At 40.9% G+C, this 16,772-nt stretch overlaps 1 protein-coding gene across 2 annotated transcripts in view; it reads left to right on the top strand.

Moving 5' to 3' along the window:
* The window catches only part of LOC140716683 (cystathionine beta-synthase-like), a 49,493-nt gene that overhangs the window by 21,827 nt on the left and 10,894 nt on the right, over positions 1 to 16,772 (top strand). Inside the window, exons 6-13 of one of the 2 annotated variants that reach the window (XM_073029503.1) lie at positions 559 to 624; positions 717 to 796; positions 5,762 to 5,896; positions 6,167 to 6,236; positions 7,921 to 8,012; positions 10,247 to 10,372; positions 11,074 to 11,158; positions 13,461 to 13,566. In XM_073029503.1, the coding sequence (XP_072885604.1) occupies positions 559 to 624; positions 717 to 796; positions 5,762 to 5,896; positions 6,167 to 6,236; positions 7,921 to 8,012; positions 10,247 to 10,372; positions 11,074 to 11,158; positions 13,461 to 13,566 (760 nt within the window). The remainder of the gene's footprint in view (positions 1 to 558; positions 625 to 716; positions 797 to 5,761; positions 5,897 to 6,166; positions 6,237 to 7,920; positions 8,013 to 10,246; positions 10,373 to 11,073; positions 11,159 to 13,460; positions 13,567 to 16,772) is intronic. The other variant, XM_073029506.1, reaches the window with a different exon arrangement.

Below are 16,772 nucleotides of genomic sequence, written 5' to 3'. Positions count from 1 at the left end.
AGTAGATAGGCCGTCTCCAGAGATGGAGACAGAAAGATCAAGAAAGGGGAGGGAGGTGTCGGAAATGGACCAGGTAAATCTGAGGGCAGGGTGAAAGTTGGAGGCAAAGTTAATGAAGTCGACGAGCTCAGCACGCATGCAAGAGGCAGCGCCAATGCAGTCGTCGATGTAGCATTGAAATTGAAATATGCAGTCGTCGATGTAGCATTGAATTGAAATATGCATTTGGGTTACAAATGACTCCTTTTGAGATTTTTCAGTTTTATAAATTTCTTTATAAGAAAAAGTCATGACGGAAACTCAGATGGAGGTCTTGCTCAATTTTTGATCAATGTTGCTTCACTAGGAATTAAGTACATTCTTTCCAGTAGACATGTTTGAGGCAGCTACAGTAATAGCCTTTAAAAGATATAGATAGAAATGCTTCAGAGGGATATGGGTTAAACAGAGGCAAAAAGGACTATGTCAGCTGGGCATTTTGGTCTGCATGGAATATGTTGGACCTCAATGAATCTACATTAGGTAAATAACCTACTTACTTTCATACTCCCATTCCAGTGACCCATGATATGATGAGAAGTCAAAAGGTAGAATTATCTTTCAACATTTTTTCAGAAAAAAAAGGTAATTTGATTAACAGGGATCATAGCTTTGGATGGAGGGTTTAAGGTTCTGTCAAGAGAAGGTGATTTAAATATATCTTTATTTTTTCACAGGACTTGGTCTGGGGTTAGTGGCTGCAGTGAAGGGCTATCGCTGCATTATTGTCATGCCAGAAAAGATGAGCTCAGAAAAGGTAAGAAAAAAGGCAAAAAAAAACAGCCAATCAATTGATTTGAGGCAGCAATTCTTACAGTTTTTAATTAATCTTGCAATGTTGAAGCAAATAGCAAAATATGATCACAATATAATGGAAAATTGTAATCTTTACTTATGGTCTTAATGACTTCCCCCTCTGTCTGTAATTTTCCAAAATGATGGGCTAGACATGACACAAATGAGCTGTAACTTTATTTACAGCAAAAAAAAAACAGCTGTGCCCAGCTAAATTGGGGCATGGTGTTTTAACATTTTCCATGAGATGATTGCTTTGCCTATCTAGTAATATGTGTGAAACTTGTGGGACATAGGATTGGATAGCTTTTAAATACTAAAAGAAGGCAACTCACAATGTAATTAAGAAGGTAAAGATGGAATATGAAAGTAAGCTCACCAATAATATTGAAGAGGATACCAAAAGATTCTCCAAATACATAGTGTAAAAGAGAGGCAAGAGTGGCCAGAAAATAATACTGTAGAGGTAGTAATGAGAGACAACAAAATGGCAGATGAACTGAATAAGTATTTTGCATCAGTTTTCACTGTGGAGTGCACTAGCAGTACGGGGGAAGTTCCAGGTTTCGGAGGCATGAAGTGGGTGAAGTTACCAGAACTAAAGAGAAGGTTCTTGGGAAACTGAAATGTCTGAGGTTAGATAAGTCACCTAGACCAGATGGTGTACACCCAGAGTTCTGAAAGTGATTGCTGAAGAGATCATCGAGGGATTAGTAATGATCTTTCAAGAATCACTTAGATTCTGGAATGGTTCTGGAAGGCTGGAAAATTGCAAATGTCACTCCACTCTTCAAGAAGGGAGAGAGGCAGAAGAAGAGAAACTATAGGCCAGCTAGTCTGACCTCAGTGGTTGGGAAGATGTTGGAGTCGATTATTAAGGATGAGGCTTCAGGGTATTTGGAGGCACATGATAAAACAGGTCATAGTCAGCATGGTTTCCTCACATCTTGCCTGACAAATCTGTTGGAATTCTTTGAAGAAGTAACAAGCAGGACAGACAAAGGAGAATCGGTTGATGTTGTGTACTTAGATTTTCAGAAGGCCTTTGACAAGGTGCCATGCATGAGGCTGCTTAACAAGCTACAAGCCATGGTATTACAGGATAGATACTAGCATTGATAAAGCAGTGGCAGATTGGCAGGAGGCAAAGAGTGGGAATAAAAGGAGCCTTTTCTGGTTGGCTGCCAGTGACTAGTGCTGTTCCACAGGGATCTGTGTTCGGACCGATTCTTTTTACATCATATGTCAATGATTTGGATGATGGAATCGATGGCTTTGTTGCAAATTTTGCAGGCGATGTGAAGATAGGTATAGGGGCAGGTAGTTTTGAGGATGTAGAGAGGCTACAGAAGGATTTAGACAGATTAGGAGAATGGGCAAAGAAATGTTGGATGGAATACATTGTTGGGAAGTGTATGGTCACGGCGTGCACTTTGGTAGAAGAAATGAAAGGGTTGACATTTTTAAATGGAGAGAGAATACAAAAAGCTGAGGTGCAAAGAGACTTGGAGTGCTTGTGTAGGATTCCCTAAAGGTTAGTTTGCAGGTTGAGTCTGTGGTGAGGAAGGTGAGTACAATGTTAATATTCATTTCAAGAGGACTAGAATATAAAAGTAAGGATGTAATGCTGAAACATTATAAAGCACTGGTGAGACCTTACTTGGAGTATTGTGAGCAAATTTGGGCCCTTCATCTTAGAAAGGATGTGCTGAAATGGTGAGGGTTCAAAGGAGGTCCATGAAAATGATTCTAGGATTGAATGACTTGACATATGAAGAGTGTTTGATTGCTCTGGGCCTGTATTCACTAGAATTCAGAAGAATGAGTGACCTCATTGAAACCTATTGAATGGTGAAATGGTGAAACCTGTTGAATGGTGACAGAGTGGATGTGGAGAGGATGTTTCCTGTGGTGGAGAGTGTGAGACCAGAGGACATAGCCACAGAAAGGAGATGGGGAGGAATTTCTTTAACCAGAGAGTGGAGAATTTGTGGAATTCTTTGCCACAGCTGGCTATGGAGGGCAAGTCTTTATGTATATTTAAGGCAGGTTGATAGGTTCTTGGTTGGTCTGGGCATGAAGGGATACGAGGAGACGGCAGGAGATTAGGGCTGAGAGGGAAAATGGATCAGCTATGAAGAAATGGCAGAGTTGACGCGATGGGCTAAATGGCCTAATTCTGCAATCTATACTTATGGTCTTATAAATAGGGGTCATATCCTGGAGACAGGAAGACTTTGGGTTTGGGTAGCCTTTGAAAAGCCAATATTGTCAGAAATTTGTAGCACCAGTGGTTCAGTAAATGACAAGTCATGGCTCCGTTATTTGACTGGAGGTTCAAGTTTTTCTCTGACATCTTTAAGAGGAATATAGGACCAGGGGTATAGCACCTATCCTGATGGCAAACTGAATCTACCATCTAACATCAACTTGTATGGTCATCAACTTATAGTCAAAGAGAAAATATGGGTCGAATTATGAGCCAGCTGGCTCACACAGACTAGCTGGAAGAAATTTTATATGAACATTGGTGAGACTATAACTGGACAAATGTTATTTTGCCATACATATTTAAGGAGAGAAATACATCAGCATCAGAAATAGTTCAGAGTAGATGAACTAATTTCTTCTCTGGGATGAATGATTTGTCCTAAGAAGAACAATTGAGCAGTTTGGACCTCTATTCCTTCTGGTTCAGAAGAATGAGATGCGATGCTATTGAATTATAACATTCCAAGGGGGATTAGAAAAAGTTTTGGGACACGGTTTCAGAGTAAGAGATTGCCCATTTAAAATGGAGATGGCAAGAAGTGCTTTTTCAGAGTGCTATAGATCTTTGGAATTCTCAGCCCTAGAGTTCCATGATGTGCACTGGCAATATTGGAACCTGAGTGTGAAGGAAAGACAGACTCCCATGACAGCAGCCAGAGTTTATTCATAAGAATTGCAACAGAACTTAGGTGGCTCGGCCAAGTGACACCGCAAGACATAACATTCTCAAAACAAGGACCCTGTGATTAGTACTAATTGGGCATCTGCTTACACACCTGGAGAGGAGGGATGCTTATGTGAGAATGCTGTTCTTAGACTACAGTTCAACATTCAACACCATAATTCCCTCCAGGCCCGCCAAGAAGCTCAGAGACCTTGGCCTTCACCCTACCTCGTGTATAGCTGGATCCTGGACTTCTTATTAGATCACCGGCAGGTGGTAAGAGTGGGCTCCCTCATCTCTGCCCCTCTGACCATCAACACAAGGTACCCCTCAGGGCTGTGTCCTAAGCTCCCTCCTTTACTCTCTGTATACCCATGACTGTGTCACTACCCACAGCTTCAATCTGCTAATTAAATTTGCTGACAACACTACATTGATTGGCCTAATCTCAAATAATAATGAGGCAGCCTACAGAGAAAAAGTCATCACCCTGACACAGTGGTGTCAAAAAAACAGCCTCTCCCTCAATGTCGCAAAAACAAAGGAGCTGTTTGTGGATTACAGGAGGAATGGAGACAGGCTAACCCCTATTGACATCAATGGATCTGGGGTTGAGAGGGTGAACAACTTTAAGTTCCTTGGCATAAACATCACCGAGGACCTCACGTGGTCTGTACATACCGGCTGTGTGGTGAAAAAGGCACAATAGCGCTTCTTTCACCTCAGAGGATCAAAGAAATTTGGTATGGGCCCCCAAATTCTATGAACTTTCTATAGGGGCATGATTGAGACCATTTTGACTAGCTGTATCACTGCCTGGTATGGTAATTGTACCTCCCTCAATTGCAGGACAGCCCAGTGCATCTGTAGATGTGAACTTCCCACTATTTAGGACGTTTACAAAGACAGATGTGTAAAACAGGCCCGAAGGATCATTGGAAATTCAATCTGCTTAAGCAATACATGTAACAAGGAATTCCTGAGCCTATCAAAATAAACTTAAGTTTAAACAGAAAGTACTAGGAGACTGTATTATGAAGAGCAAGTAGCTTGAGAAAAACACAAGGAACTCTAAATGATCAATGACTCGCATTAACCCCCAATTAACCAATTCAGGTGCTCTTGAAACCTCAGAGCTCAATATTCTCCAGTTCCTCACGCAGACCCGAAGAGCTCATTACACTGGAGAGTTAAAGAGGCTGTCATTGAACATGGGCCAGGCTTGAGGGCCCATTTGATCTTTTCCTGCTCTCTTAATTATTACCTTACAGGTTGCAAATGTGAAATTGTCCATTTTGACAGGAAAGTATAAAAAGAAGAAATATTGTTATCTAGATAATGGGAGACAACAGAACTCTGCAATGCAGAGGTATCTGAGGTCTGGGTGTGTAGCTCACAGATGGTTAGTACACAGGTAGATCTAGTCATTAATAAGGCTAACAGAATGGTACTGACATAGAAAAATTAAGGAGATTTGAATGTTTATGTTCATGTGTATACTAACTGCAACCATAGTTCAAAACTTCTTTGGCAGAATAGGTTTGTCCTCAGGCAAAGGTTGTCTATAACAGCAATTTTTTTTTGCCTTTTTTTTCTATCTTTCAGTGATTGTCATGATATACATTTAGGTGAACTGCTTGAGGACACACCACTCCAAAAGCAAGTTTGGGAATTTGGGAGGAGTTGATTTATTGCTCTGGATTAGGGGTTCCCAACCTTTTTTATGCAATGGATCCCTACCATTAACCGAGGGGTGGGGAACTCCTGCTCTAGATCATCATTAACTTCTTCTGCTCCATTGACATCCAAGAAAAGACATGTAATGATTATCCATTGACATTAAAGTCAAAACTGTGGAAGTTCTTGTTCATTTGTGTGTCTTGTTACAGCTGTAAGTTTTTATGGTAAAAGCTGCATCTTTTTAACTTCTGATCTTTCCTTGAAGGTTCATTATTTTGGCTACATTTTCTCAAATGTCTTAATTTTATGTAGGCCGATGTGTTAAAATCCTTGGGAGTTGAAATAGTGAGAACACCAGATGCTGCAAACTACAATGGCCCTGACTCACATATTCAAGTGGCCTGGAGACTGAAGAAAGAAATTCCAAACTCATATGTGTTTGATCAGGTGAAAACTCATCTTTCAGTATAACTAATGGCATCCTACACATTACACCAACACCTTGTAGAATATCTATTTTAAATGGAAACTTAAATTCCTCAGCAGGAGCTAAGCTACTTTATTTTGATTGATATACGGTGGCATTTTCAGAGAGCTTCAGTTTCTTCTTTTATAAACATGCCCCAATATTTCCCAGTTAAATTTTAAGTCTTAGCAATAAATACGTTGCTTTCAAATAAACAGAAAAGTTAATGTCAACATTTGTTTTGTCTTTAGTATCAAAATCCAGGCAACCCATTAGCACATTATGACACAACGGCAGAGGAAATTCTGGAACAATGTGGTGGTAAGTGTGATCGATAAAATTTTTATTTGCGGAAAATATCCTTAACCGAGCTAAGGCTGCATACGGTGTGAGAAATTTGAAAGCGAATAATGAAAACGTATCTAATCCTCATTAGATACATTAGGAGTTGGAGGGGAGAGGTTTTCATGCAAGCATGGTTCACATAGATACGTACGTAATTTCCAGAGTTGAATAGAAAAATACCAACCAACTTCAACTGGAACCATTAATTCAAGTAGTCGGGCTGATTTCAGTGACCTGACAAGAGTGGCAGGAAGAACATGGAGCAGACACCTTACTTCTCAAATGGATGACTGGATATTGTAATGTTAGAGATAACCTATGGAAAGTATCAGAGCTAATAGAAGAACCCATCCCACTACCCCAGTAAGAAGAAAGATGTGTATATATTATCTGGAAATGCTGTAGCATCTAGTCCAACAGTGATTTCATGCTCATATTCAGTGACCAACCCTGAATATGATCATGACCCCAGTAACCAATGTGTCTGAAAACATTTTTGAAAGTTGTCTTCATAATTAACTAAATGTATGCTATATTTCAATCTGCTAACACCAGAATTTGCGCGTTGACACCATGATATGAATTGAATTCAAGAATCTTTAATTAGTTTCTTCCTCCTTGTTCAGTCACTCACCACAGATGGTACCAATGTCATTTCAACATTCCTAACTCTTCACACACCCACGGCTCTAACAAAGTATCTGCAAACACTGATATCTGCTTCCACGGAAAATTGATAATCCATACAGCTCTATCTCTCCACCATTGCAATGGGGTGTTGCGTCATTTTGTCCTTTTAGTTATGGGACCGCATCGTCGAGCACCTCTGCTCCATTCACCAAAAGCGGAACTTCCCACTGGCCCAACATTTGAATTCTGATTTCCACTCCTATTCCAACATGTCCGTCCGTGGCCTCCACTTGAGCCACAGTGAGGCCACCCTCAAGGTGTTGCACCATTTGCCAGCCTGCCTTATATTATGCTGAATGAAGCTTAACTTTGCAGTTAACAGAACGGGTCACCCTTCACATATTTCTGCTAGTCTACGGGCTGATTTTAGTCCTTATCTGGTCTTGGCCCAGACCTTTGTTCTTGGACTCAGATCCTCACCTAATATATCTCTACAGTTTTGAAACATTGCTACATTACCTGGCCATGTGACCAATATTTCAATGTTTGTTTTCCCCCTGTGGTTCTGAATAGTGTTCCCCAATTCATCAATGGTAACTTTTCTTTCCCTACACTCCTGCCTCTGGAACTTCGGGGGAAAAAAATTACTTTTTTTCTCTTTAGTCTCAGAGAACAACTTACAGAAGCCATGACCTTAATCCAATTTTACCCTTTGTTTCTCATTACTTTATTTCCCATGAGATGTTTCACATAATTAATTCAATCATTGAGGCACAGGTAGATTTTATGGACTAAATTAATCAGTTTAGAGTCCCAATTTACCATAATTGTGAACATAAATCAATCAGCTCTGAAAATATCTAGAGATATAATTTTGCTATGAAATCTTGTGAATAATAAATTATTTAAGCCTGTCTTTTATTCCAAGAAATAATCATTTTCAGAGCAGTTCCAAAAATATTGCTGAATAATTTCTAATTCCATCATCTGAGATACTGCAGCACTAAGAGACTTAATTCTATTTCCTTAGGGCAAGTTGATGCTTTGGTGGCAGGTTGTGGAACTGGCGGTACCATCACTGGCATTGCATGGAAGTTCAAGGAGAAATGTCCCACCTGCCAGGTTTGTCATGTAGTGGAGAACAAGGAGCTGCTGATTGAGTAACGTTTTCTCATTATAGACCATCATCTTTCAAGATGAAAGAAATGCATGAAAAATAAACATGATGCCTATTGACTTTTTTTTAGTACTTAGAAAGTGAGAGCGCTAAATTAAAATGTAGTCTGGCCTGCCTGCTAACAACTTTAATTAATTCAATAGGAATTATAGAGAAAATTAAGTTTTCTATCTGGTCAACATTCCCAAATCTAAGTTATGTTCTATTACATTCTCTGGTAGGGTTTCCCCTTTTTTCTATCATAACAAGCAAATATTGCCCGAGGAAAAAAGGAATACACACATTTAATATCACTTTTATATCATCTCAGACTATGACAGCAAAGGTAGAAACTACTCAGCCCTAATATTGCAACACTGACCCCTCTATCATCTTGCTTTCTCCACACTGGCGATTCCATGACTCTCCAAAGGAAGGCTCCCAATTTTATGGAGACACAAGATTCTGTTTTCTGTCTTCATAGAATAGTACAGCACAGCACAAGTCCTTCTGCCCATTGTGTCGACCTATATAAACTTACTCCACAATCAATCTAACCCTAGCCTTCTACATAGCCCATAACCCTCCATTTTTGTTGGAGTGTGGTAGGTGCCTGATGTACCTATCTAAGAATCTCTTAAATGTCCCTGTTGCATCAGCCTCTACCACCATTCTCAGCAGTGCCTATCAGGCACCTACCACTCTCTGTGCAGAAATAAACTATCTCTGACATTTCCCCTAAACTTTACTCCACTTACCTTAAAAGGATGTCCTCTGGTTTTGGCCACTGCCACCCCGGGGAAAAGGTGCTGTCTGTCCACTCTATCTGTACCTCTCATAATCTTATACAACTTTACCAAGTCACCTCTCATCCTCCTTAACTCCTAAGAAAAAAGCCCGATCTCACTCAACCTTTCCTCATGCGTTCTCCAATTCTGGCAGCATCTTGGTAAATCTCTGCATCCTCTTTGAAGCTTCTGCATCCTTCCTGTGGTGAGGTGACCAGAACTGAACACAGTACTCCAAATGCAGTCTGAACAGTCATATAGATCTGCATCATTACTGAGCAGTTCTTGAACTCAATCCTGCCATTAACCTTCCACTCTGCTTTTTGTTCTACCATGTTTCCCCAACCCCTTTATTCCTCAAGTCTACATTTTCTGAAAAGTTATAGAGAAAATATCAACCATACTTTCTTCATCAACCTCCCCCGACAGCTCAACAAAAAAAAATCCATTTGGTTAAAACAATAAAATTATCTTAATTACTTCATTTAACCTCAAGTAATATCAGACCGGGAATGGTGAAATACAAAATGAAACTGCAATTAGAGAGCTTCAGAGCTGCTGTCTATATAACCCAATATGTCTATAGAGGTTCACTTATATATAATGATCGATGAAAAAAATATAACGCGGATTGAGAAATGTCCATGTTATAGACAGAGAGGAAAGGTTTTATTGAAGGAGCCAGAAGGGTTTACATTACCTGTTTTTCATCACTAGCAAAGGCTGGGCAAGTTAGTGCCATTTTCTCTTGAGATGAGAACATTGAAGATGACCTAATAATGATCATGGAAATGAAGAAGGGTTTGTGTAAAAGTAGAAATAATGTTTCTATTTGTAGAGGCACCAAAACAAAATTTATAGATGTAAGATTGTCACAGCTGGGAATCAGGAGACCATTCATTTCTGCAAAATAGGGACAAAGTGGGTCTCAGTATCCAAGGAACGATTGAGGAGGCTTGATGCTGTTAAGAAGAAGCTAGTGTGAAGAAGGATGTACTGACTGAGCTAAATGGAGTAAGAAGGGAAGAAGTTCATGTTTGATGCCCTTGATTTTTGACTTGGTTGTCCTTTTGCTTTGCTAATGGGTCAGTGAAGAAAGAATGTTTCTGTATTTCACATTCACTATCAGAGCTGTGTTATCCTGCACTATGGAAAACTTAAATAAAGCACTTCAAAACACTCTGAGCAGAACTTTGATTTGAAATAAGGAGTTAAAAGTTAAAAGATAAAGCACAATATGTCCCCAAGCTTATCTAGGAGTTCACAAATCCAATTGTATGGTGAGAATGGGGAAAAAAATTGTCATTTACCTTTCCAGCAACCTGCTTTATCTTATTTAAGTTTTACTCACAGATTCAGAGATATGAAAGTTACATTTGAAAAATGTCATAATTTTTGTTTGTCATTATTAGATTATTGCTGTTGACCCTGAAGGTTCGACTATGGCTGAACCAAAAGAACTAAACAGAACAAGTGTGACTTCGTATGAAGTGGAAGGGATTGGCCATCAATTTATACCTGCAGTACTGGACAGAAAAGTATGAATTTACATTTCAGAACTGTGATTATTTCAATTTTCTTTTAATGGTCCCAGCACTGATTTTCTCATGAATGGGCAATGTGATGTTTGGTTGGGTCAATCTGAACTGTGGTTTAATTTAAACAATATATTAGGATGAATTGATTTGAAAGTAAATTTAAAGTTGTTTCTGTTTAATACAAGTTGGGGATGCAATAAGTTGGGGACGCAGTGTTCTACATGGCTTGAATTCTTTCACTTTGACGTAGCACTGCTGATTCAAGCCTCAAACAGTTAATACAGTTAACAAAGACTGTCAGTACAGTGAATCTGCTTCTTCCAACAAACAATCAGGCTCGGAAAAAGTTAGCAGTAATCTCGAACTTGCTACAAAGTATCTTCTGCTTTATAACAGATTCAGAATATGGCTGTGATACTCACTCTGAAGTGCATTCATACTTTCAGAAAATAACTGGGTTTTATTGGAACATGAGGATTTGGGGAAAGTAGGCATGGACACTATTTGTAGCAATTAGCAGCCCAAGCAGATCATAGACTTTAAAGATACAACCAATTATAGCTTATATTTGTTTTTAATTAAATAATCACTTCTCTGTGTAGACTGAAAATTTTAAGAAATTTTTCATTTGATGTCTAGCTTAAATGTTCAAATCATAACTACACAACACAATTGTATCAACATTATTCTTTCTCAATCAGGTAATTGACAAATGGATTAAGACTAATGATAAGGAGTCTTTTGCAATGGCACGGAAGTTAATCAGAATGGAAGGATTACTTTGTGGTAAATGATGTTTGAAATACCATTTAAAGTCTTTTCTTGTATTTTTTTTCCTCTATAATACTTTCCATTAAGTTCCTCTCCAGACTAATAATGCTAAAAATATAAAATGGTGAGACTTCCTACTCCTTGGCCTGAACAATGGCTGTATCATTCTGAATAAGAATGTTCTTTTGCCAGTTATAAGGAAAACCGGAGGGGTGGATGAGCAATCTCTCACACATAGCATTTTAGACCCCTACGTTGTTCTTTGACAGTTAGTGGTGATATCAATATTATTAATTGTAAAAACAGGTGCCATTGAAAATAATAATAGGAGAACTAATAGTGGGAAATAAGAAAAGTAGCTGAAGCATTAAACAAATGCAAAAGACACAATAGATGTGGATAAGGGGGAGAAAAGAAGGATTCAGAGACTGAGAGAAGATTTTTAAAAACTTGACATGTTGAAGAAATTAATAGATTAAAATTGGACAAATTTATGGGCTATTGCTGATGGATTGTTTCTCAGTATTCTAAAAGAGAAGGCTTCAAAGGCTACACATACAGCACTGCACAAAATTCTTAGGTACGTAAATATAGGCAGAGTGCCTGAGACTTTCGGCAGGAACAAAGGGAGTTGGGAATAATGAGGATGGATTGTCACAGGAAGGGTGTGGGACAGGTGGCAGAGAAGGAATGCCAGGAGTGAGGGATGGGGTTGGTGTGAGTGAGACACCAAGGAGAGTCATTTGATCCCAAACAATTGGTTTATTGGTTTAGACAGAATGTCTCTCTGGTGGTTCCTGCTTCCTCTCCTCTCCTTCCCCTTTTCCCAATCATGAACCCCTCTTCCTAACCCCTTCCCTCTCTCAGTCCACAACAGAGAACCCATATCAGAATCGGGTTTATCATCACTCATCCATTTGGGCTGTTTAGAACCAGGAGCTTTCAGGATTTTGGTCTGAGATGAGGAGAAATTTCTTTGTATATAGTTATAAATCTTAAGAATTCTCTACCTCAGAGTGCTGTGAATGCTCAGTCTTGAGTATATCCAAGTCTAAACTCGAGAGTTTTGGATTACGGGGACATGAGGGTTGGGGATTAATTGGGAATGTGGTGAAGTCACAGAATCCTGATGAATGGTGGAGCTGGCTTGAGACACTAGGTGGGCCTTTCCCGAAGTTTGGTTACCACGACTGACTTCAGTACTCCAGTTGTCTTGTTATACATCTGTAAGTGAAGATCATGCCGATTTCTTCAAACATATTTGTGTGTTTATATTATGATCCTATCAAATGTCAGAGTCATGTGGCTTACCTGTTACTTAATGGTTCACTGACACTTAATTTACAACGATATCTTTGAGAATCCATATGAAAGTGATTAATGTGCTGTCTTGCAAATAAGCCACTGCTTTGCATGTACATTTGAGGCTAATGGGATCAGGATTCTATTGAGATATAGGATTGAGCAAAAGTCTTAGGCACATATATACAGTATAGTTAGGGTGCCTAATACCTTTGCTCAGTAATATAGTAATTTTATGTATTGCACTGTACAGCTGCCACAAAAAAAGCTAATTTCTTGATATATGTGAGTGATGATAAACCTGTTTTTGATACGGGTCCCTATTGTAGACTGAGAGTGGGAAGGGGGCAGGGAGAGGGGAATCATGGTTAGGAAAAGGGGAACGGAGTGGGAAGCACTGGAGAGACATTCTGTAATGGTCAATAAACCAATTGTTTGGAAACAAAAGACCTTGCCTGGTGTCTCATGGCTGGGTGTGTTGGCACCCACGCCACCACCCTCCCCGGCACTCCTTCTCTGCCAACTGTCCCACACCTCACCACTTCCAACATCCTTTGCTCCCACCTGATTTACAAACTTGCTCTCTGCTCCACGTTGATAAATGCAGTACCTTGCAAAAGTCTTAGGTACCTCGCCATACGTCTGTGCCTAAGTCTTTTGCACAGCACTGCATGTGGCACCAATCGTTGTAATGCAGGATTTCTACGTATGGCTACACAAATAAAGAACAGTAGCATTTTCTTGATTCCTTGTTGTGCCCAGCAATTGCCTCAAGTGTTGGACAACCTCCTGAGCCCATCCCCAGTCCACTGTTAGACTATGGACTCTGCACTCCAACTTTTCCTTGAATAAATGAAACGAGAATCACGTAAATGCAATAAAAGCCATGATACAGCACAGCACTGTGCTGAAATTGAATTGCATGTCAGTATTTTGCATTGGTGATAATTGGAGTCCATGTATGATTAACATAAGACCATGTGTAACTTTAAGCTTCATCTTTCTTGCTGTGTAGGTGGGAGTTCCGGCAGTGCGATGTGTGCTGCTGTTGCAGTGGCAAAAGAACTGAATGAAGGGCAGCGCTGTGTTGTGATACTCCCAGACACTGTCCGGAATTACATGTAAGTCATTCAAATTATTTACTGCCCAAAATAAGTTGTATGACAATTGTAATGCAAGTACCCTTTGAAGGCCCTGGGTGTTTAAGGATGCACCATAAAGTGCCACTAATTTCAGCCTTGCTGTGGGATTTTGGAAGTATTTAATGGGCTAAGCCTTTCTGGAAAATGCCAGTGGTTCCAAGGCATTGCATTTGAAATGCTAAGAAGTTCAGAATGAAGAGGCTTTCTGCATTCTGAACTTGCATTTACATGGGGAAATCAGTTAACCATATTGGCTATTCTTTGTCTGTAATATGGATTCTAATGGTGGAGAACATATGTGCTTGATCCCTCAGCCAATTAGGTCAGGGGTCTGTCTGCTGAACCTGGCACAAGACTGCAAGCCCCTTCATTTGAATGGAGAGGAAATTCTTTGAAGGAAATTGAATTTAGGAGCCGAGAGGTAATGTTGCAGCTATATAGGACCCTGGTCAGACACCACTCGGAGTACTGTGCTCAGTTCTGGTTGCCTCACTACAGGAAGGATGTGGAAGCCATAGAAAGGTTGCAGAGGAGATTTACAAGGATGTTGCCTGGATTGGGGAGCATGCCTCGCCTCATGTCTCCGAGAGTTATTGATGGTGCATCAATTTTATTGGCTGGAAGTTCTAAAACATGGAGAGTATTTTACATCCGGAAAAATTAGACTTGGACCCTCAAGCTCCAGAAGCAGCTCTGGCCTTTGAACTCTGGCGTGCATGCTTCCAATCATACTTAGAAGTGATCCCTGTGACTGACCCTGTCACAATGCACAAAATCCTCCTTTCCAGGGTCAGCCCGCAAGTATTCTCCCTTATCAGGGACCTGCCGACCTACACAGACTCCTCACGACACTCCCATACCGGGCGCCTCGCACACGCATATACCACGCATGAGGGATCACTGACGCCTAGTGCGATGACACCTCCAGTCAGGCCGGAACCAGCACAACCACCGTCTCCGGTGCAAGCACCACCGGCTCCTGTGCAATCACAGCCGGTGCTGCGTAGATCGCAGCGACAGATTCGACCACCTGATAGACTTAACCTGTAAATATACTTGTAAGAAACTTCGCCACCTGGGGACTCTCTTTTAAAACAAAGGGGGGGGGGGTGAATGTGGTGAACTACATATACCTGTCTGGACAACCCCCCTGCTGACTGCTCCTGTGGCTCCTCCCACAGACCCCGGTATAAAGGCGATTGGAGGCACAGCCCCTTCCTCAGTCTCCAGGATGTTGTGTGGTGGTCACTTGCTGCCTCACATCTCCGAGAGTTATTGATGGTACATCAGCCTTATGAAAACAGGCTGAGTGAACTCGGCCTTTTCTCCTTGGAGTGACGGAGGATGAGAGGTGACCTGACAGAGGTGTACAAGATGATGAGAGGCATTGATCATGTGGATAGTCAGAGGCTTTTCCCAGGGCTGAAATGGTTGCCACAAGAGGACACAGGTTTAAGGTGCTGGGGAGTAGGTACAGAGGAGATGTCAGGGGTAAGTTTTTTACTCAGAGAGCGGTGAGTGTGTGGAATGGGCTGCCCGCAACGGTGGTGGAGGTAGATACAATAGGGTCTTTTAAGAGGCTTTTAGATAGGTACATAGAGCTTAGTAAAATAGAGGGCTGTGGGTAAGCCTAGTAATTTCTAAGGTCGGAACATGTTCGGCACAGCTTTGTGGGCTGCAGGGCTTGTATTGTGCTGTAGGTTTTCTATGTTTCTATGAAAAAAGACAATTATAAATAACTTTTCTTAACTTGTCACAGTTATCTTTGATGATTTCAAATGGTTTCATTTCTGTTAAGAAAATGGTTAACTTTCGCTAATTCTTTTGAGTTATTATCTTTGATCTTACTTGGTGTAAGTCGCAGCAGAGTTCATTTCAAGGTGAACTGCACCTACGCACAAAATTGTACCAGGTAATTCTGGGGTCAGTTCGCATTAGCACAGTCGAAGCCTCCCTGGCGTCTTTAACATTTGCTGAACTCACCTGATTAGTGGCAGCCTTGCAGAACAAATAAATACTTCACTCTCAAGGATTTCATGCTGCACAACCTAGCCAATCCAAGTCAGCAGCAGATAGGCAAGGACACCCAGAAGCTGAGGGCCATGAGGAGGAGCAGCAGCAGGAGAGACCCTCTTGGGGAGATAACTCTGGCAACCTGTAACTGGCGGTGTGCTTAGTTGTGGGGCTATTAATACTCTGTGTTAATGATTTGGATGAAGGGACGTACGCTGCAGCCAGCTTTGCTGATGAGAATTAAACTGATTGTTTGCAAATGGTGTGGAAAGCACAACGAACCTGCAAAGGACTATGGCTCGGTGAAATGAGAGGGCTAGGGAAATGTAGGGAAATGTGAAGCTATTCAAGCTGACAGGGCTGACTGGCCTACACAGGTCCCAATTCGTGTATTCGTTGTCTAGCATCCTCCATCTTATCTCTCAGCTGAGCAAAGGAGGCTGGCATTGGAATATAAGGGACTTCCAGACAGAGGTTACAGAAACAAACTCTCCAGTGCAGAGCTAGTGACCCTCTAATGCTTCCATCCTTAACATTTAAGTAATATACTGGATCTGCTGTCTAACTCTGCAGAGCCGTCCCACAGCTATCCAAGCAACAGCCTGACATGACCGTGTTATTACAATGTCATTCATTGCATAAAATATGCTGCATTGCTCCATCACAATCCCTGATATATTTTGTTTCTCCCTGCAGAAGGGCTAACCCACTGAAAGCATAGTGCTATGCAGGCAGGGTGTATAGTTCTGTGAATCCTCAACAGTGACTTTAAAACTCATGATATCTCATGGAATCAGGTCAAATATGGGCAAGGAAACCTTCTGATTATCACCTGACATTGTCCCTCAGCTGATTGATCAAAGCTTGTCCACGTTGAACAACACCAGCATGAACCCTTGGCTGGAAGGCATCAGTGCTTAACACATACCATGACTTAGGAACATTAATGCAGACCAGGCTGGCTGAATTCTTACATAAGTAGAATGGACAGCCAGCTCCATTTTCCCAGAGCAGCAACGGCTAATATGAGAGGGCAAAATTTTAAGGTGATTGGAGGAAAGTATAGGGGGGAAGACAGAGGTAGTTTTTTTTACACAGAGCACAAAGTGTGTGGAACACAATACCAGGGGTGATGAGAATGGCAAATACTGTACATAAAGGACATTTAAGAG

The sequence above is a fragment of the Hemitrygon akajei genome, chromosome 26 (assembly GCF_048418815.1).
Source record: "Hemitrygon akajei chromosome 26, sHemAka1.3, whole genome shotgun sequence".
Lineage (NCBI taxonomy): Eukaryota > Metazoa > Chordata > Chondrichthyes > Myliobatiformes > Dasyatidae > Hemitrygon > Hemitrygon akajei.
This window is presented reverse-complemented; position numbering and strand designations above follow the sequence as displayed.